Here is a 19,673-nt window from a genome sequence, read left to right as displayed (position 1 = left end):
CTGCACCCTTAAATATGTTCTAGAGTATTACGTCTAAACTCACACTGACACCTCGAAGCCCCAAAGCTATAAAAAAAGTCTTTTTTTTTTTTACATTTTCAATTAACGACGACGGAATGCATACACATCTGCCGTGCCCCTCCACGCCGCTCGTTTCCTTAATAATCGTTCAAAGGCACCCTAGTTAAACGATAAATGAGACATTCATTTAATTAACCTGAGCACATTACAATAACTAACACGTTTACGAATGTTCGGATGAAGTGCATTCTTTTATTTATTTTTTAATTCCTTGAAGTTACATATCTAATGAACGATCTTTATTATTTAGGCCAGCGGTGGGCAACCTACGGCCCGCGGGTCGCATGCAGCCCGCCCCCCCCCCCTCCCCCCCCCCTCCCCCCCTCCCCCCTTCCACTGCAGTTTCCCCGCAGACCTAAGGAACACACGGAAGTGAGGACCACAAATGGGGATAGACAGGAACAAGGAGCAAATCCAATTGGCATTGTACGGCATCCCCATACTTGAACAGAGAATGTCTTCGATTTCGTTTTGCTTGCTTTTTATTTCTCCGGACTTCGTTACTTCGTCTAAGTTGCCTCGAAAAAAATAAGGAAATCGTGTCCAAGCTGTTTCTTTCTGGCATTCACGCGAATAGCTTGGTGAACATTTTTTCTCAAGCCTGGTTCATTTCACAAGTAACACCTGAGAAACAGAACCAATGAGAGTATCGCGGCGAATGCTTCGACGATTGTTGTGCGAGGACGGCTCGGAAAATATTTTTTTAGGGTTTTTCCCATTGCCTATTCCAATAATAATTTTGATTTCTGTGCATGACATCATGATCGGTATAAGAAATACGTACCGGGCTTCTGTAAAAGTGAATATATAAAATATACAGCTGAACTTCGTTGGATTGCTGAAGAGATAAAAAAAGGACCGGCATTCTGAAGTTGACGTCTTCATCGAGCACCCGAGTCCAGACACTCGTACATTCGACGACAATTTGCTTGACTTTTTTCGGGAGTTGCGAATTCTTCCCTTCAAGAGAATAATCCACGCCGATGGCTTCATATTCTTTCCACCCTCACCCAAACTCCCTCCTCGCAGTAAGCTAGAATGACTGGTGCAATGTAGTTGAGAGTCCTCTGCAAGGAAACCAATAAATACGATGAAATTAAGGGCGGCATATTTTCAGTTTGCTCTTGAGACTTAGAAATTCTGTGCGTGGCGAATTTTGAGCATCTAAGTATCACTCTGGAGTCAATGATATATCTGCAGCAACCGAAAAAAGAAACCCGCCAAGAACGTACCACAAAGCAAGTGTGAACATAATGCCTAGACTTTCTTAAAGAGACACTGACACCCCCTAAAAAAAGTTTTTGTCATTTTTCGCCAGACGATATAATATCGTGTCGGGAGACCAGCCAACAATATTTTGCTGGAGAGTCACGTATATTTTTAATAAAGCCAAAAACCTCAACTGCTCGAAACCGAAACACGAGCACGGAAGCTCATGGCCGGAAGTCACGTGGCCACACCCGACCGCGTTTTGTTTCTCCGCCTTTTCGCCGTGCGAAGCAGACGACGACGACGACGACGATGAACTTGCGTGTACCGTTCGTCGAACCCATGTTTCGCACTTCTATCCCTTCCGCTCGATGTTCTGCGCTTGATGAACCGATTGGCCGGAACAACGAACGACAGTTCCGAAGTATCGTCCCTATGTCCGTCGCAATGTTGGTCCGTCGTTCACCGCCATGGCGTCGTCCAGCCCGCGGTACGTCGCCATGTTGAAAATGGCGTGTACAGGTACTTCCTGTGATTTGCGCAACATTTTGTTTTCGGTCAACGCATTTTCAGCTTCTTGGAAGCCACGAAAATTGAGTTCATATTCTTTTCTATTCTTAATAAAAAATGTGTGCCTTCGATGACCCACGACTTTGAGTATACTATTTGGTACACATCGTTTGAACGCCACGTGACCATGGAAAAGAGAGTGAACGCAACTGAGGCCGGCCGATTCTCAACCGGCTGCTTTCGGGCGGAAAGAAAACGAAGTTGGAGCTGAACATTGTATTCTGGATAGTTGGGCTCTAGTCATGTTCAAGTAGAAGCTCGGCGAGCATGAATACCCTGCCAGTGTCCCTCCAAGCTGTCATTGTAGTTAGACTCATGAATATTATGAGGCGACATGGCACGTCCTTCTCATTAGCAAAGGGGAATATTGGGAGTGCACCGCACCGTAGTTTTGAAATTCCCGGGTCCGATCGAGAAACCGAAACCCGGTTTATCGGCGCGTACAAATAAACTATATGCATCGCAGAACACTGAAACATCGCGTGAATGGGTCGCTGAAGTGGTGGAAAATGAATGCATAAAGTTTAAGAACACGACGTTAACTAAATCAACACACACGAAAAAAAAAACATTTTGATGAGCTAATATTATTAAGCTCAATATTAATGAAACAAATATATCGCATGATGGCGTGAGTAGCATTTATTTTAGTAAAAATACTTCGTCAACATCAAATTTGATACTGTTATCTGTCTTACCGATAAGTTGATTTCAACAGAGGAATGCGACAGGCGTTGGGTGACGTGACGTCAATTTACACGCTATATTTGGCGGGAATGCAGGGACGCACAGACGAATTTTGGTGACTATAGTCACCGACGAAAACGCAGGACGTAGTGAGTTCCGGGAATCTTGTTATTCCTCCGCAACCAATGAAATTCCGTCATTAACTGATGCAAGGGTCGAAGAGGCAATCATGAAGCAAGGCGCTTAAACATAATGAACCACACCCTGCGTTATTTTCTTCTTTTTGCTGTCACTGTTTTTAAGTGATTCCGTTAAAAAGTAAAGCACCGTCCTTTAAGATACCCCCAGAAATTAAAACCGACTCGCCTTTTCTGGTTCGTCGCAGAGATGCAGCTTGAACTTGGCCACAGTCTTGGCAATGATTAGCGAGAGCTCAAATTCTGCAAGCCGGGATGCGGGGCAGTTGCGAGTTCCGATGCCGAAAGGGATGTACGCCATTGGCTCGATCGTCGACTTGTTTTCCGAACTGAATCTGATGATGAAAGAGGGAGAGGAGACGAGAACACGCAGGGCAAAGTTACTGGAAATATTAGTGGGTAGGAGCAACATTGGCTTCCTTTGTCTCGAATTCATGTACGAAGGCGAAGGCCGACCTTCGGCGATCAGCCTTCGCGTTCGAACAGCGGGTAGACGGGTCGGTTTCCTATTGGCCAGTCTACCCGTTGCTCCTGTGGTATAGAGTGTTGGGCTCATAATCATGGGCTCGGGTATACGATTCCCGTCGGGTTAATTGTGTTCAGAGTTTTGCTATTTCTTTTCAACGCAGAGCGTAAGACCGTCTGCTTCTTGAACAGGGGTTGAGGTGACGCCAGAACACAGGGTTCTGATTGGCTCCGATTGGAACTATGGTGGGTAAATCTCAAGGAAGGTAGCCTTGAGATCTACCCACTATATCCCTCCGTAAGAGCTAATGAGAGCTTGGCGTTCTGACATCAGTGCAACCCCACAGCGGCCTTGTGCCAGCCTCCCTCCCCAAAGGATCAATAAATAAATAAAATGCGTTCTTCTGTACAGATTGCCCGCTGAAGTACGATCTGCACATTTTGTAACTATTTTCGTGGGGTTCCGTGCACAGCTCTGGCAAAAAGACCCTGATACCGCAGTCAGTTGCACTCCGTTTCAGTCCGAGTCCAAGAGCATCCGACGCGGAAGTCTCAAGGGCCGCCCACACTAGCGAGAAAACGCGCGTGGCACGCCGATCGCGGGAAGTAACAAAAAGTCACCGTAGCACAGTCAGCGCCACGAGCGCGTGCAGAGACACGCCCTTTATCTTCCCGCTCAACCGGTTTTGCGGAACGCGTTTTCAACGCGATCGGCGCGCCGCTCGCGTTTTGTCGCTAGTGTGGGCGGCCCTTGATGGAGCCGATCCAGTAACGCCAAAAGGGCATAATCGCGGCGCTCGTGGTCTACGCGCGTCTATGAGCAACTAAACCAATCGCGCGAAGCAAACTTTTTTTGATCTCGCGTTTGTTAGGGGCGAAGCTCTTTAGGGTCTAGCCTTGTCCGTCCGACGTCCGTGCTCCCATCGATTGCCATCCCATCTGTCTTCTTCAAAAAAGAAAAAAAATGTTTGCGCAGTCGACAGGATTCGAACCTGTGCGGGGAGACCCCAGTGGATTTCTAGTCCATCGCCTTAATTACTCGGCCACGACTGCGGGACAAGTAGGGGGCTCTGAGATGTGGTAGTAATTCAAGAGCTGGGGATGTCATGGATGAAACGTTGCATGTAGACGCTCAACGTCTATTGGCGACGTGCGCTACCGAAAGCATCGCTGTGGTCGGCCTTCCACGACTGGCCGAACGCTGACTATGACGTAAGAAAAGGATTTATCATCGACGGAAATAAGATCAATGTAAGAGCATGAATTTTGACGGTGTTGCCAGTGTTCATTTGAGAGCGCAATAAGTTCAAGCTTCCACCATGCTATTTACAAACACCATCGAACTTGTTGTTTGCAAGGTAATAACGTCACAAGGGGGAACCATAGGAAAGCGCCACCAAAACATCTCGCCGCTAATACAGGAGAGGGCGCTGCGGTCAAACGCGTATATAATCGCGTTAAACTTCGCATGCATTGGCTCAACGTTTATAGACGAGAGGAAGCTGCGGTCAAATGCTCAAATGCGTATATAACCACGTTCTACACAACACATTCTTTTTCTGACATGGACCGTTGACTTAAGCGGTGGAGATGCGTTCCCACGGCTTCTAGCGGATCCAAGCTGATCCGCTAGAAGAACCACCGGCTCTGCATTTCACAAACCATAAAGCAGTAATAATGAAGTCGAAACGCAACCCGGAACTCAGCTCTACCTATGAGCAATAAAATAAAAATCAGCACCATGAGCACTACCTATGAACAAAATCAGTATCATCAGCACCACCAGAGCTTCGCCCCAATCAACATCATTCACCACGTGGAGATGCGGTCATTTTTTTGTTTAAATATTTTTTTTTTATGCGCGATTGGTTTAGCCGGCGATAGCAAACGCATGAAATTAACGAACACCGCGACTATGCACTGTTGCCGCTGCATGACTATCTCGATCGAATTGTAGCGTTGGAAGCGCTCGAACTCGGAGTGAGACGGAGTGTAGCTGGGTATTCGGTGGGGGAGGATCCTGGTTATTGGGACATTGATCCGTGTTCTCTTGTGCCTGATGTTCCGCGCTGCGGAATGTGCATCCATGGTACCTCCAATTTGAGTAACTACGCCTCAGCGCATTCATTAAAAAAAAAAAAGACACACACACACGCACACATCAATAAAGAAGGTGAGGTTGTGCAGTGTTTAGCATACTTCACGGTATACGACACGACCGGGAGTTTATATCCCAGCTCTGCCAAGCTTTCTGTTTCGATGACTTTAGAACCTTCGTTCCCATTTCATCTGTAAGTTTTATTCGTGTGCACGTTTCTTGTCGCGCGTCTCCTAGTCTGCGACTTGTCTGTAACTGCAGGTATAAACGGCTCATACTCCTATAGACCTGCAGCTCTCACGTAATGAGCAGCGCCCCTGGCGAGAAAGCAATTATTTTTAGGTCGCGTTTCCGTTGTGCGTCGCGCAGCGCCCTTTCAAACGCTCTGGTCCGTGGACAGACGCCGAGGGACGCTGGCAGAAGCTACTTTGCGTCCATGAATCGTGCCAGGTGCGACGCTAGGACGCCGCTTCACGCCAGCATTAAACGGTCACGCCTCGCTGACGCTGCAGCACTCCATGGGCCAGAGTACACAGGTTTATTCAAAGACAGAAGCCTTAAAGAATGCTCGTGGACATTTTACCTGTCAGGGTTGAATTTCTCGGGGTCCACCCAGTATCTTGGATCGTGGTGCATCACGCGTACGGGAACTACAAGGTTCGTGTCTTTTGGAATTCGAAAGCCGTTGAATTCGAAGTCCTTCACGCATCTTCTTGTGACGTTTCTGCATGCCAGAGTTATTTGAAACATTCAGTATGCATTCAGAATTTCGGCACCACCCAAGTCGGGAAGCAGCCGACGCTATGTGCTGGTGGTACCGATCAGACATGCAGCGTCAAAAGCGAACTCGCATGGTGTCTATCTTATTTATCCATTTTATTTCATATCACGTGCCAAAAAACAACCATCGGGGTCTCCTATTTGGTGCACAAATGTATAAATATAAACGATAAGAAAGAAAAAAAAAAACATAGTTGCAGGTTTCCAACTCAAAGCTACAACCACACAATATTTAAAGTTCGGCAACGAGCATTTTAGCAGCGTTTCCGAACACCTTAATGTCACTGTGTATATCAAGTTCGGCATTTTCAACATTGGTAAACAGAGATTGTATCCGTGACAGAAGAAATGATTTACGGATGGTGGGAATGCTAAAAGTATCGCGGGTCCTATTGGAACGAGGAGGGACATGAATGTTTACATCACGTAAAAGCGAAACACTTTCAAATACGCTGGTTACAATTGTGTACAGAAAAACTAAGTAGCGCTCTGCACTTCTCTTGGTCAATGGTATCAACGACATCTCATTAAGCACAAAAGTGTTGTCAAAATAGAAACGATCTAGAAGTAACGATCATAAACAATACGTATTAGTTTGTGTTGCACATTTTCGATGATTATTGTTTGTGTTCTTGATAACCAATTGCAGGCCACAGAACCGAACTCAAGCTTAGACCTAACTAGGGCACAAAATAAACGAATAATGGAGGCCGGGTTCTCGAATGGCTGAGTGATGCGGCATGTAATACCCAACATTCTCGTCGCCCTACCAACAATAAACGACACGTGAGCGGTAAATTTGAATGCATTATCGAGATACACGCCAAGGTATTTTACAACAGATGCACGCTTGATTGTCACTCCGTCTATAATATAATCGTAGTTTACTATACTGCGACGCCTGCAGAAAGTCAAAACATTTGTTTTCAGGCGATTCAGTGATAAGCTACTTGCTGAACACCACTGGACAACTCGTAAGACATCATGTTGCAGAACATGACAGTCAGCAAGGGAGTTTGCACTCATAAAAAGCTTGATGTCAGCAGCAAACATCAGTAACTCAGCACTATCTACAAAAGCCGCTAGATCGTTGACGAAGATTAAGAACAAAAGGGGCCCAAGATTAGATCCTTAAGGGACTCCAGATGTTGAGAAGAGAAGGTCGGAATAACTGTTATGCATACGAACACTGTTTGGACGAGAGGATATGTAGCTTTCGAACCAGTTGCACAGCTCTGAACAACAACCGTGTGACAATAATTTGTGTAACAACAACTCATGACTTACTTTATCAAACGCTTTCGACATGTTAAAATATACACAATTAACTTGGCCTCTGTTGAAAACAATGGGGGCACAGTAGTTTAAAAAAAAAGAGGAAATATTGGTTTCAACCAACCGTCCTTTCAAAAAAAAAAAAAAAATACATGCTGACAAGATACGAACTTTTGGCGAAACTTTTGGCGGGCCCGTTCAAAAACTTTAGAAAATTTCGTCAATAAAAATATGGGGCGATAATTACTTGTGACGGAACTATCGCCTTCTTTTAAGATAGGTACCACAACCGCTTTCTTTCCATAGTGATGGGATGACACCGGAACTCGGAGAGAGACTAAAGATGTGCAGCAAAATGGGTGTGAAAACGACACTGCAGCCCTTTATAATAAACGATGGAATACAGTTTTCGCCTGTAGATAACTTTGGTTTTTACTGTTTAATTGCTTTTTCGATTTCTGTCGTATCTACTCTGAAACCAGTCAAGAAGTCATGGCAGCTGGTTTTACTTCCAACAGGCGGGGCAATACCCGGGCTGGTTGAATAACACCTATATATTGAAGTAAGTAGCAAATATATTCGCAAATTTTAAAGGACATCTAACATATAGCTCGCATCGTTATCTGCACGCAAACAAATGCTGTGGGTAGAATTATGAGTGTGCTTTTTTTTTTGCAAATCACCAAAAGGTTTTTGGGTGCCAGTTTCAGCTACCTGGTCAAGGTGTAGGCGCTTGCCTCTCGAATATAATTTTTTCACTAAGGCCCTGCATATACTGAACTTAGTGTAACATAAGGAAGAGCCCGTTTGATTGAAAAGCCGATGAAAGTAGTCTTTCTTCCGCATGTACGTTTGCAACTCCGCGCCATAGAAAATCGGACACGGAGTTACGATGACTTTCAAAGCGTCTGAAAAAATCAAAATTGGCGCGTCAAGACAGACAGCGCCACCTAGTTTGCTCGTAGACATCTACTTTTTCAGTTTCGGTTTTGGTTTTCATCTTCTGACGTGAGACGGCGCTGTTAAAAACGAAACTTAAACCAAAAGTTACCGCGTAGTCGGGAGCCATGGCGTCAAGTTTGCCGCGCGCACCTCAAAAGCGGAAGGCTGTTGCAAGCACTTCGGCCGCTTTTTCTGCCGATTTTTGTGACTCAAGCAGCAGTGATGACTCCAGTAACAATGCAGGGTCGTCAGATTTTAGTTCTGACAGCGACACTCCAGCTCAAGGTCCGGGAACGTCAACAGGAGCTCGCAGGTGTGTTTCGTTTTAGCTTGCACACTGTATTTATACAAACGCGCGCTTTGTATTTGACGACAGCGTTTTTTCTTGCATGTTTAGAGTCTCAACAACGTACGGCAAGGATACTTTTCCGAATGCGTCGCGCCGTATCCAGTTTTCGCCCAAGAGACAGCCCGGTGTCCATGTTGGCGCAGCACTGCGGAGCGACTCACGGCGCTTCTCAAGAGCACTAGATTTTTTTCTTTTGTTTTTCACTTCCGAGGTGGTAAGGACTTTGTGTGAGAACACAAACAAATATGCTTGGATGCACATTTTGGACCGGCAGACATACGCTCGGCGTGACGGCTCCTGGGAGAAGGTCACACCGCTCGAGATGCTGCAATTTATTGGGATTCTCATCTACATGGGAATGGTTGAAGTTCCGCGACTGCACTTATACTGGAAAACAACAGGAATATTCAGAGGCCTTCTACCACCAAATATTATGCCAAGAAAGCGCTTTTCTGCGCTGCTGGCGTTCTTACACGTATCGGACCCGGAGGACTGTGGAGCTGCAGCTTCTGTCGGCAAAACCTGGAAGGTATACTGGCTGTTGAAGCACATCAATGAAAAATCAGCAAGTTTTTTCCAACCACGGCGTGATCTCTCAGTCGATGAACGCATGGTAAAATCTAAAGCCCGATCAGGAATAAGGCAATACATTCGAGACAAAGTGACGAAGTGGGGATACAAACTCTGGGTGGTGGCAGACTCAAGAACAGGCTACACCCTTCAATTTGTTGTGTACACTGGCAAGCGTGAGACACCAACACCTCACGGTCTAGCTTTTGACGTAGTCACCAAGCTCTGCACAGAGTACCTTGATCAAGGGTACAAGATTTACATGGACAACTTCTATACATCAACGAAACTTTTCGACCACCTCCTTGCGCGCAAGACGTTTGCATGCGGCACATCTCGCAAAGATCGCCGATGTTTTCCAGCTGAATTGAAAGATGCTAAATGGGAAAGAAGAGCTCAGCGGGGAGATGTTAGATGGATTCGTGAAGGGAACATCCTCTACATGCAGTGGAAAGACAGGCGTGCGGTAAACCTGATGAGCACGATGCATACAGCAAACGAGCATGTTTCGGCCCAACGAAGAGAAAAAAGAGGGGACAAGTGGACTTTGAGGACCATCAAAAAGCCGCTTCTAGTCCACGAATACAACGCTGGAATGTTGGGAGTCGACAAGTCGGACCAAATTATTGGAACATACAACGTCCTGAGGAAATGTGTGCGTTGGTGGAAGACGCTATTTTTCCATTGTGTGGACATTGCATGCGTAAATAGTTTTATACTCTTCCAAGAACACCGCAAAGAGAACCCAGACGTCCCAGAACTTTCCAGAAGTGCCTACTTTGACCAGCTGGCATTTAGAGAAGAGCTAATTCAGCAGATCTTTGAGTACGATGGAGCAGCGCAAAGTGGTACCCCCTTCTCACCTCATGTCCCTGCTTGCCACCAACCAAAAAGAATGGAGAGGAGAAGAAACTGCAAGCTCTGCTATCGAAAGACAAAATCCCAATCCAGAACAAACGTCTTCTGCGCCACATGCGAAATTTATCTTTGCTTCCTACCTTCACGTGACTGCTTTTCTGAGTGGCACAGCCTTCAGAACCGCTAACTTTGCTGGCCACGAAAAATACAGAACACGGCGCACAGAACTGGAAGATATTGAAATGATGGCTAGGGCCACTTGCAACATTTTGTATATTTCAGAATTTCGAAAATAATTTTCTGGCTCAGTACAGCCACTGATTTTTGTTTTGTTTGTACTTTTTTTGTCAACTTTTTGTTCATTTGACAAATAAATTCTCTTCACTGTTTGCACTCATAACACTACAGTTTATTTAACTATGATGCCCAGCTAATAACCTACAGTTTGATAAATAGCAAAGCTTAATGCGGCTAGTAGTCGCAGAGAAAAAAAATATTTTCTAGAAGCACTGAAAATCAGTCATTTTTCCGCGGTAACGAAAGAGTTAAAAAAACGCTCAGGATATATTGAAGGCTTTTCAATGCGCTGCGGCACAAATAAATCAATCCCGTCTTTAACCACAAAAAAAAATGTTCGTTAGTGAAAGTGTTCGTTCAGATTCTGTAAGAGTTATGCCATCGCTGAACTAATGATGTACACGAAAGGCCCAGTGACTTGCGCTTTTGATACTGTTTGATTGGTCCTATTATTTCGAAACCTCGGCAGCGTTCAGACATAGGGTGAAACGAAGTATGAAACACGTTTACTAACAAGAAAACTCACAGTCAGTTGCGGATATATCACTCAAAAAGAACTATAAAATACTTCGAAAGGACTTCATTGTATTCCAAAACTAAAAGTTGGTTCTAAGTACCAACATCCCGTTTAAAATCTTTATTAATATTGTTATTTTTTTAAATGTCCGCAGCATTTGCTCATTTGGGCTATGTTTTATTTGAGCAACGTTTTTTTATTAATTCTAATTTTGATTTTGCTACCGAAATATTTTTAAACTGTATAATTTCGGACGCTGGTTAATAAAGAGCTGTAATTCAATTGGGTCACAGTACCCTGGCTGTGCGGGATAGAATCTTGAGGATTCTGCAATGACTTGTTTCAAGTACTGCAGGCTGAAGAGGTTGTCGTAGTTGAGATTTCCCTGAAAGAAAGATTAACGAAGAAACAAATTATTTTTAGGATTTAGGAGCACACTCAAAGATACTTACAAGGATACCCAAAATATCGAATCATGACTTGTGAACGCCTGAAGCTACACATCCCCACCAAAATTTAATTAACGGTTTATTCAAACATTTGTGTTTTATTGAGTTGAGTGGACTGCGTTTTTTTTATCCGCTTAACACGCTGGCACCACCTATCGGGAAGCCCTGGAAAATTCCAGACTTATGTATAACTAAACTGAAGGTTTTGCATTGTTTGAAAGGTCGAATGTACATATACAGCATGTAAACTAACGCTTAGAAGGCACTGTAGACGACCCGCAAAAATGGGTTCTCCACGTATCGCCCTGCGATTTAGTACAGAGATGCACGCAGGTGGTGGAAGTCTACCGTGAAAAAATGAAGAAATGAACTTACGTCGTTCAAAAGAAAGAAAAACAAAACAGAGAATCCTGTTCTGGACAATCTACGCCGCCCCCTCGCAGACGATGCACCTGCAGTGAGCAGAACTGCCGAAAGATGGCGTACGCCGCGTCGGAAGAGCGCCGGCGATTCAGGTTATGATAGCAGACGATCCCGCAAAATAGCCGCAATCGGCCGGCGCTCCCTCTACCAAGCGTACGCCATGTGAGGGAAGCATTTCTAACTACGCGTACATCAATTGGCCAGAGCAGGTAGTACAAGTGGCGGCGTAAACTGCCCAGAACAGGATTTTTTTATTTTTTTTTGAATGGGACAAGTTTTTTTTTTTTGTGTGTGTGTGTGTTTTTACTGTAAACTTTTACCACCTGCTTGCACCTCTGTAGTAGCTTGCGGCGCCATACGTTGAGAAACCGATTTCTGTAAGTTGGCTGGACTCTAAAGCGTGTTAAAAGCGTGAGTTTACATGCTGTATATGACAAGTGGTCGCCTATAACCTCGTGATATTTATTTCATGCCTACGATGGAAGAAGGATGCGTAAACAAATTCATGATAATATAGTTTGAAAGTGCTCCAGAGCTAGCGGATAGATAGAGCCGGTGTGCCAGTGTGCTAATCGGGTCATAATATTAATTTAATCGGGTCAAGATAAAGAATTAAAAATAAAAAAAATGCATAAAAATAAGAAAGGGGCCTGACGTCCGTCGACGTTTCGGCAGTGGAACTGCCTTCTTCAGAAAAAAATGAGGAAGGGACTGTCACTGGGGAGTAGAAATGTCGACGGACGTCAGCCTCCTTTCTTGTTTATATTTCTTATTTTTTATTCTTTATTATTTATTCTATTTTTCATTCAACAATTTATTTTTGTAAGTTCTTGTGTTTTAACTCTGACTTTTATTCCGTCCTTTTTTCAAGTTTGCTTCCCAGATAACTTGCGTTCTTGTGCCCAGCCTTTATTATTCCCGTAAACTAATACAACTTGTTTTCGGCACTTCGCCCTTTTTTATTGCGTGACTTTTTTCTACATTAAATTAGAATTGTATTTTTATCATCCGACGGCTGCTCTGTCTACGCAAGTTACTTTTGCCTATATATATATATATATTTATTGGAAAATGTATTTGTCACTCGTACTTAAGCACTGAACATTCAGTATTTGAAATCCGTGATTTGAAGTACTGCCAAATACGATTTTAGGTGCTCTTCTCTAAGCGAGACATGCACAGAGCACGAGATGCATGCTCTTTGAACATAATAAACTCTGAATAGTAAAGATAAAGAGTAGTGCAATGAATAAGCGGAATGGATATAATTGCTGATTTTTGGTTGAGTGTTCGTGTGTTTTTTTTTAATTTTTTTAGGCGTTCGCGATATGTATTGGTTTCACACACTATAAGACTTTGAAATTAAGCGAGCACTAAATACAGTGTATTTTCCCCGATATATCCGCATATCTCATAAAAAAAACACATATATATATATATATTTTTTTTTTTTTTTTTGATGCGCAAGTTTATTTAGGCACTTGTTTCTAAGGCACTGTGTATTTTTAGCACGGTCTTTTTTTCAAATTTTACTCCAGGTTTTATTTAAGTTTCAGATGTTGAAAATGGAATGAAAAATGTATTTCTAAACGTGTTTCAGTTGATAAAACGCACTTGTTGTATTTAAGTCTCTTATCTAAATAGTTATCTAAAAAGTGTAATTGTAATAATATAATTAAATACATTTTTGTCGAAGTTTTTGGAAGCGGCATTCGTGTCCAATCATGCGTTTGCTCACGACTGCTGCGTCAGTGATAGAGTGGGAATCTTGTCCAATCAGCGATGACACGAATCTCATGCGAAATGCAGGCCTTATATCTTATCCGTACTGAGAAAATTCAGTCCTACGGCCTTGCTATATAAAAGGCGTTGACAATACACGACTGCTGCGTCAGTGATCGAGTGGGAATCTTGTCCAATCAGCGATGACACGAACATCATGCGAACTGCAGGGCTTATATCTTATCCGTACTGAGAAAATTCAGTCCTACGGCCTTGCTATATAAAAGGCGTTGACGATATACGACGACGACACGTATACAACTTAACTATATGCATGCAGATCTGCGTGCACAGTTGCTCGTTCTGGAACAAAATTAAAAACTTTTTTTTTCTTATTACTTAAGGCTGTTGTTTAGAACGTAGAGAGCTTGGTGGTATCTACAAAGCTATTCCAGGGCCTTACGTCTTTCTCGAGGAGCGATTTCACTTCCGCCCTCAGTATGTCTTGGACGTCTTGATGCTTGGCCAAAAGGTGGGCGGTGAAAGACAGTGCAGAACTGACCGTCTCAAGCCTGGAACAGAAACCGAGTTTAAGGGCCCGTTCACGCGCTTGCCTTTGTCTAGAACCGAGCTCTTGTGATATATTACGATCAGGCTGAAGCCTAGATTAAAGAGCCCAGATTGAAGAGCCTAGACTGAAGAGAGGGTTCATCTATGACCATCGAAGACGCACCGGCTTTAATGAGAGTGTATACAGCATCATTTCGAGTGGAAGGAAAAAGAACATAATAATTATCGCAGCAAACAAAATAAAAATACAAGAAAAAAGGCAACGATAAATTGTTTTTGCTTACAGCTAAAGAAGCGAAAGGTCTGGCTTTTTGGAGAGTTTTAGTAGATCGTTCCCATGACTCCGATAACGATATCCCGATACTCCGCCACCGCCTCCCTTGCGCATGCATAGTATCGTTATCGGGGCTATCGGAGGTATCGGAACGATCTACTAAAACTCTCTATTGTGTTAGTGGTCCTTGCTTCGCGATTCGGTCATTTGTGTTGTTATCGGATAATGCTACAATTTGATTGTTTGCGGGACGATAATAAGACGGTCTTAATTGGCCACATCATGCGTTCCTTAAGCTGTAACTCAAGCTAAAAAAACATACTGTTACGTTAAACGACCTTTACGGGGCGCACACCCGCCGGTAATATGAAGGTGAACACCTTACCTGGTTTCTTGCCTGTTTTACGGCTCCCTGAATCTATATATTAACTCTCAACGTCTCAAATGGTACGCGGCTTAGGGTCTAAACTTTGCCTTCTAACCTTCTTCTGGAACAAAGCTTGTTCCAAAACTTGCAGGAGCGTCAAAAATAAGAAGAGGGCTGTTCACCTTCATATTGCTCACGGGTGTACCTTGGTACCCTGTCACTTATTGGCGTGTTCTGAATAATATTTTACGCTAGACCTCACCCTGAAATCATAAAAAGTTCGGCATTGGCGACTGTTGCAAACGGTGTCATCCTCGGCACCCTATGTGGCGTGTGAGCTGCAACAAAAAGCAAACTGAATTAGTATATCTGTGTGATACTACCCTGAGATGTAGGTTGTAATACTCAACGAGTTACCGCACGATTAAGTACTTAATAAATTGGTCGACAAAACGACCTGCAATCTCGGTCTTGCGGTATTTTAGCAATGCAAATTCGCCAGGACCGATATTTTTTTTTCTTTTTTATCATTTTATTGTTAAATATAATGATAAGACCTGGAGCAAAGTAATTGGAAATAAAATATTTGATTTAGGTTTTATTTCGCAGTGTTGTTCTAATTATTTTTATCTCACGAGTTTAGAAAAAAAAATCAATCTTAAACTATGTTGTCTTGCTTTGGCGAGCATGAGCAAAAGAAGGTGTCACAAACAGAAATGACTAGTTTCTCAGTGTTCCACGCATTTTATTGACTGTATATGTATTTATTCTTACAAGCCTTGCCCTGTAAACAGATTATAATCAGCGAAAATATGGTGTCTGCGCCTCCAAGTTTCGCATCAAAGAAGATGGTCCCTCGATTTCTGCCTGATGACGTCATTAAATTATCACGCTGTCGCCGGCCGCGATCCTGGCGGCGTCACAGCAGTGATGGTAGATGTGGCAGACGCCTGTCGTGCTACCCGTCGCCCCCGCCCCCCCCCCCCTCCCCCCCCCCTCCCCCCGAAACAATATCCTGGCTACGTGCCTGGTGCGCTGAAAGCTACGATTTCAAGCAGTTTTGCTTATTTTCAGTCTGATATTCGAATATAGGTGACAAAAATATAAACAAAGCCGTTTACAACTAATTTTTTTTTAAGTGCTTCATGCTCCCTTTAGAGCCTACTATTTTATTGTTTCGGTCACTGCCTTATTGGTGTGTGTCGTCCTGGGTATTGAGAACAGTCACAATAAAGCAACGCAGTTGACATGTTCACAGAAAGCTCAAAGCTTCGTGATTGGTTCTTCGGCGTTCTTGTCGGCAAATTCTACAATCTCATTGGCTGCGGAGCCAGAATAAGATGTTCGTCATTGGTCGCACTCTGCGTTTCTTAAGCGGTGCAGTGACTATAGATGGCGAAGAATTCCTTGGCCTATATAAATTAACCCGGCCCACTTCCTCACTCTGGCTACCCGGCATAATGCACCTCAAAATGTATACTTACAATTTGCCGAGAGATCAGCACCATTCGAATGATTGGTGCGATTAAGCTTCGTCTCTGCGGCGGTTTGTTCTTCGGCGTTCAGCAACAGCTGAAGCAAATCATCATTCCCTGTCTGTCGAATAAGCACACGTTAGGGATAAGGACTTCCTTCGAGGTCTCTTCGGTAGCCCCATTTCAGAACCCCAGGCAACATTGGTGGTCGCCATTTATAGGTCCGCGCCGAACGCAGACGCAAAAAACAAAACAAAAAAAAAAAAAACACTCGTGTTTAATGCATGTTCAGAGTTCGTTCCCAAACAAAATGGCGGCCACGGCTACTTGGTTCAGCAGGTCGTAGATTACTCGCACTTTTAAAAAGGGGGGAATTACGATTGGCCTCCATGAAGACCTCGCAGCATGTATCGTTCCCGTGCTCAGTCGATCGGCATTTTACTGCGCCATATGGGTTTCGCGTTTGTAAGCCCCAGTGATCTTTATTTTAATTCTGTTTTATTATTGTGCTTTTGGGGTGTTCTTTATTTGTCATAATCATGGTGCATTTTGTTTCCATGAAGTAATTATGACCACCTGTCGGTTTTGTAAACCGATTAAGCAACCGTGATACCAACAGACATTGAATATTTAAGGCTGGTTCACAGAATCACGACTGCTTACAACCGAGTGCCTTTAAAGCACTTAAACTTCTTACGATGGGTGGATGGATGGATGGATGGATAAATGGATAGGGTTGAGCTCTTTGAGTCGGGCGGTGACTTGCGCCACCTTGCGAGTGTTTCTTTGTTTTTTTTTCTTAACATTTACTCAACGTAGAGTTACATATCTTCATACTGATTGTCTACATATATAATTATAAGTGAGCACACTAGCGCATCTATTGGGTAACCGTGAAACACTTGCAGTTTGTACATATCGCCTATTCTTTTGTGCATCATTCCTTATAGGCTTGGAAAACGTTTCAGAATATTACAAATGACCATTTCTTATACATTTGATATTGCAAACACCGTAAAAACCTTTACTCTGTTGAAATAAATTTCAAACGTCACCTCATAGATTGCACCACCGTGCCAGTGCACGTACTCTTCCCTTTTTTGAGATTGCAAGAATTCGGACCCAAGAAAACACAAATGTGCATGAACGAGCCTTTAGACACACTACTTCAGAAAGAACAAAAAAAAGAAAAAAGAATACCAAGCAGAGATTTTAAGCGTCACGCGAACGCGTAAACGTGCCTTATAGGTGCGCTGAAGGGGTTACTGAGATCGTCATTTTATGGCGGTAATGCGATTTACTCGCTGGAAGCACCCCATTAATCTAAAAATTACAGTCGTGCGTGGCCTATTACACTGCTAAAAAAAAAGGAAGAAAGACCTTTACAATTCTTTGTAATGCCGAATGAGAGCACAGCTCTAGAGGAGGAGGACCGGAGGGCACGGAGGCGAGGGTCATGTGTGACATCAGACGTGACGTAACGTGGGACGTCACAAAGGTAAAAGTTTTCCGCAAATTTTTTTCCGCTTAACTCAGCAAGAAAAATTTCCCGCTAAATTTAGCGGAAAAAGTTCCCTACCAATTTAGCGGGAAACGTTTTACCCTCTTGATGTCACGCGTGACGTCACGTCTGACGTCACGAGGGTAGAAGGCAAAAACCTACGAAGCGTCTCCGGAGTAGCGCATCCTGGAAAGTCCGCGTCTACGCACACACTCGTTCAGTCGATCGCACGAACGTTAAACATGCACACCAACACAGGTACACGATAACAGCGCACGACAGATGGCAAGAACGTTGGGTTCATACCGCAGAAAAGAGCGTCTCACACACTCCGACTGCTCCAACTGACCCCAACATCCCCAGTCCCGAATATGAGGAGCTCGCACAAGAGATTTTGGGAAAGCGACCGTCGTCAGTGTGCGGCAGGTGGTGCGGGGTGAACGGTTTGCTTTTCCGTCGTGAGCTACGCCAGCAACGCCAACGTGCGCTGGGCTGCTTTGCGCTACGTCGTGTTGGGCGTGAGGCTGGACTGCAGGCTTGTACAAGGCACTCACTAAAAGTATTTAAGTTAAATACTGATTACTACCAAAAATAGTAACTGAGTAGGGCAGGCACGTAGCCAGGAAGGGGGGGGGGGGGGGGGCCATGCCCCCCCCCCCCCTGAAATCTTCTATTTTGCTGGGACCTTCTTTCCCCCCTCCCCCTCATACAGCATTTTCTCATGGCCGCCCGGCCCCCCCCCCCCCGAAACAAAATCCTGGCTACGTGCCTGGAGCAGGGTACTAAATACTGAAAATTGTAAAGTAATTGAGTAAAGTACAAAATACTCCAGAAAAGTAACTACTCCAAGATACTTTCAAGTTACAATTTTCTCTGCAATTCATTGCCAAGCACAACCAAAGTCAGAATGGAAAATTCGAAAGGCTGCTACGCTCGCAACATTCGCTCTAACAACGTGGCTCAATGCTGTTTTTTTTTTGTTTTTTTTTGAGCGGGGGGGGGGGGGGGGGGGGGTGCTGAGTGCAGGTGCACTTGAGCCCGAACGGGGGCCCTGGCACCGGAGCATCGAGTTGCGCTTGCTACGCTCCCTCGAGCTACGGTAATCCAAATGTTTGCCTCAGCGGAAGCGTTCATTGGAGGCGCGGCGCTCGGCTCGCAAGGTCACCTATCGTCTTGATTATCGTCTTCGTTCGAGCCTATCGTCTTGATAGTATCTGCCTCGTGTGATGTGCTATTGAGCTCGGCTTGGGGAATACCTGTGCTGTCAGAATGCCCCAACCTACTAATTGTGGAGCGGACAGTCCCTGAAAAATGTCGGTCTATAGACCTTTCCGTCGCTTATCGCCAGGATGAAAAATGCGGTCATTGAGCTCTGGACGCGTGCGGATCGCCTTATATACCGCACAGCCAAGCAAAAGCGCATGCTCAGAAAGCGCTCTAAGGCACAGCAGACAAAGATGACAGCGCGCAGGCGATTGTTGCAAATGTTTGTTAACGCAAGGTCCTAATAGCCAGGGTGTTCTTAAAAATGCTGTTCAAGTTTCAGTGACTGTTGTATGTTATGCAGTAAACACAAAAGTTCTTCATCTGTTACACTAAATACTTGGATTAACTTGTATTTTTCCTTTTACATGTTCAATCTCGTGTTTATAAAACAAGAAATAGCTAATCAATGAGTTGTAACGCGCTCATGGAGAGGTACAGAAGGCAGGCTCACTCAAATAAGCAAAATAAATAAATTACAACTATTGTTCTCCTGTGGGGACAACCGTAGGGACATTTGCACACCCGGGTATGGTTAAACAGGGACTTTTTGGCGCAGATGTGGGGACTTTCCGGTTCGGCCATCTGACAACACTGCCGTGGTGGGCGCCGGCAGTCATTCCTGCTACCGAAAACAATGCTTCGTACGCCGCGAGCGATGCGCCGCCGGATTAGAGCCTTGCAGTCGCTCACGTCTTACGAGTCTTGTGTGCGAAGAGAGCCTAGTGAAACGA

The 19,673-nt window shown here is 44.4% G+C and overlaps 1 protein-coding gene across 1 annotated transcript; it reads right to left on the bottom strand.

Annotated features, from left to right (window-relative positions):
* Positions 1–1,047: 1,047 nt before the first annotated feature.
* LOC115313254 (cytochrome P450 3A16-like) lies at positions 1,048–15,036 on the bottom strand. Its single transcript, XM_042294512.1, has 6 exons — positions 14,963–15,036; positions 13,953–14,061; positions 11,192–11,280; positions 5,891–6,031; positions 2,914–3,079; positions 1,048–1,148 (listed from the first exon to the last, which is right to left on the bottom strand). Exons 1-6 carry the CDS (start codon positions 15,010–15,012, stop codon positions 1,071–1,073), a joined length of 633 nt encoding a protein of 210 aa, XP_042150446.1. The 5' UTR covers positions 15,013–15,036; the 3' UTR covers positions 1,048–1,070.
* Between the last annotated feature and the right edge of the window lie 4,637 nt (positions 15,037–19,673).

Source organism: Ixodes scapularis, unplaced genomic scaffold (assembly GCF_016920785.2).
Source record: "Ixodes scapularis isolate PalLabHiFi unplaced genomic scaffold, ASM1692078v2 PGA_scaffold6__148_contigs__length_123643588, whole genome shotgun sequence".
NCBI lineage: Eukaryota > Metazoa > Arthropoda > Arachnida > Ixodida > Ixodidae > Ixodes > Ixodes scapularis.
Note: the sequence above shows the minus strand (reverse complement) of the source record. Positions and strands in the feature narration are given on the sequence as shown.

Excerpts from the sequence above, each read along its gene's own strand:
- LOC115313254 (XM_042294512.1), bottom strand. The coding sequence starts at position 15,012 with ATGACACCGTTTGCAACAGTCGCCAATGCCGAACTTTTTATGATTTCA. Across the intron at positions 14,062-14,962 it reads GAACTTTTTATGATTTCAGG|GCTTGAGACGGTCAGTTCTG; the intron begins GTGAGGTCTAGC and ends TTTCTGTTCCAG. Across the intron at positions 11,281-13,952 it reads AATCGCTCCTCGAGAAAGAC|GGAAATCTCAACTACGACAA; the intron begins GTAAGGCCCTGG and ends TCTTTCTTTCAG.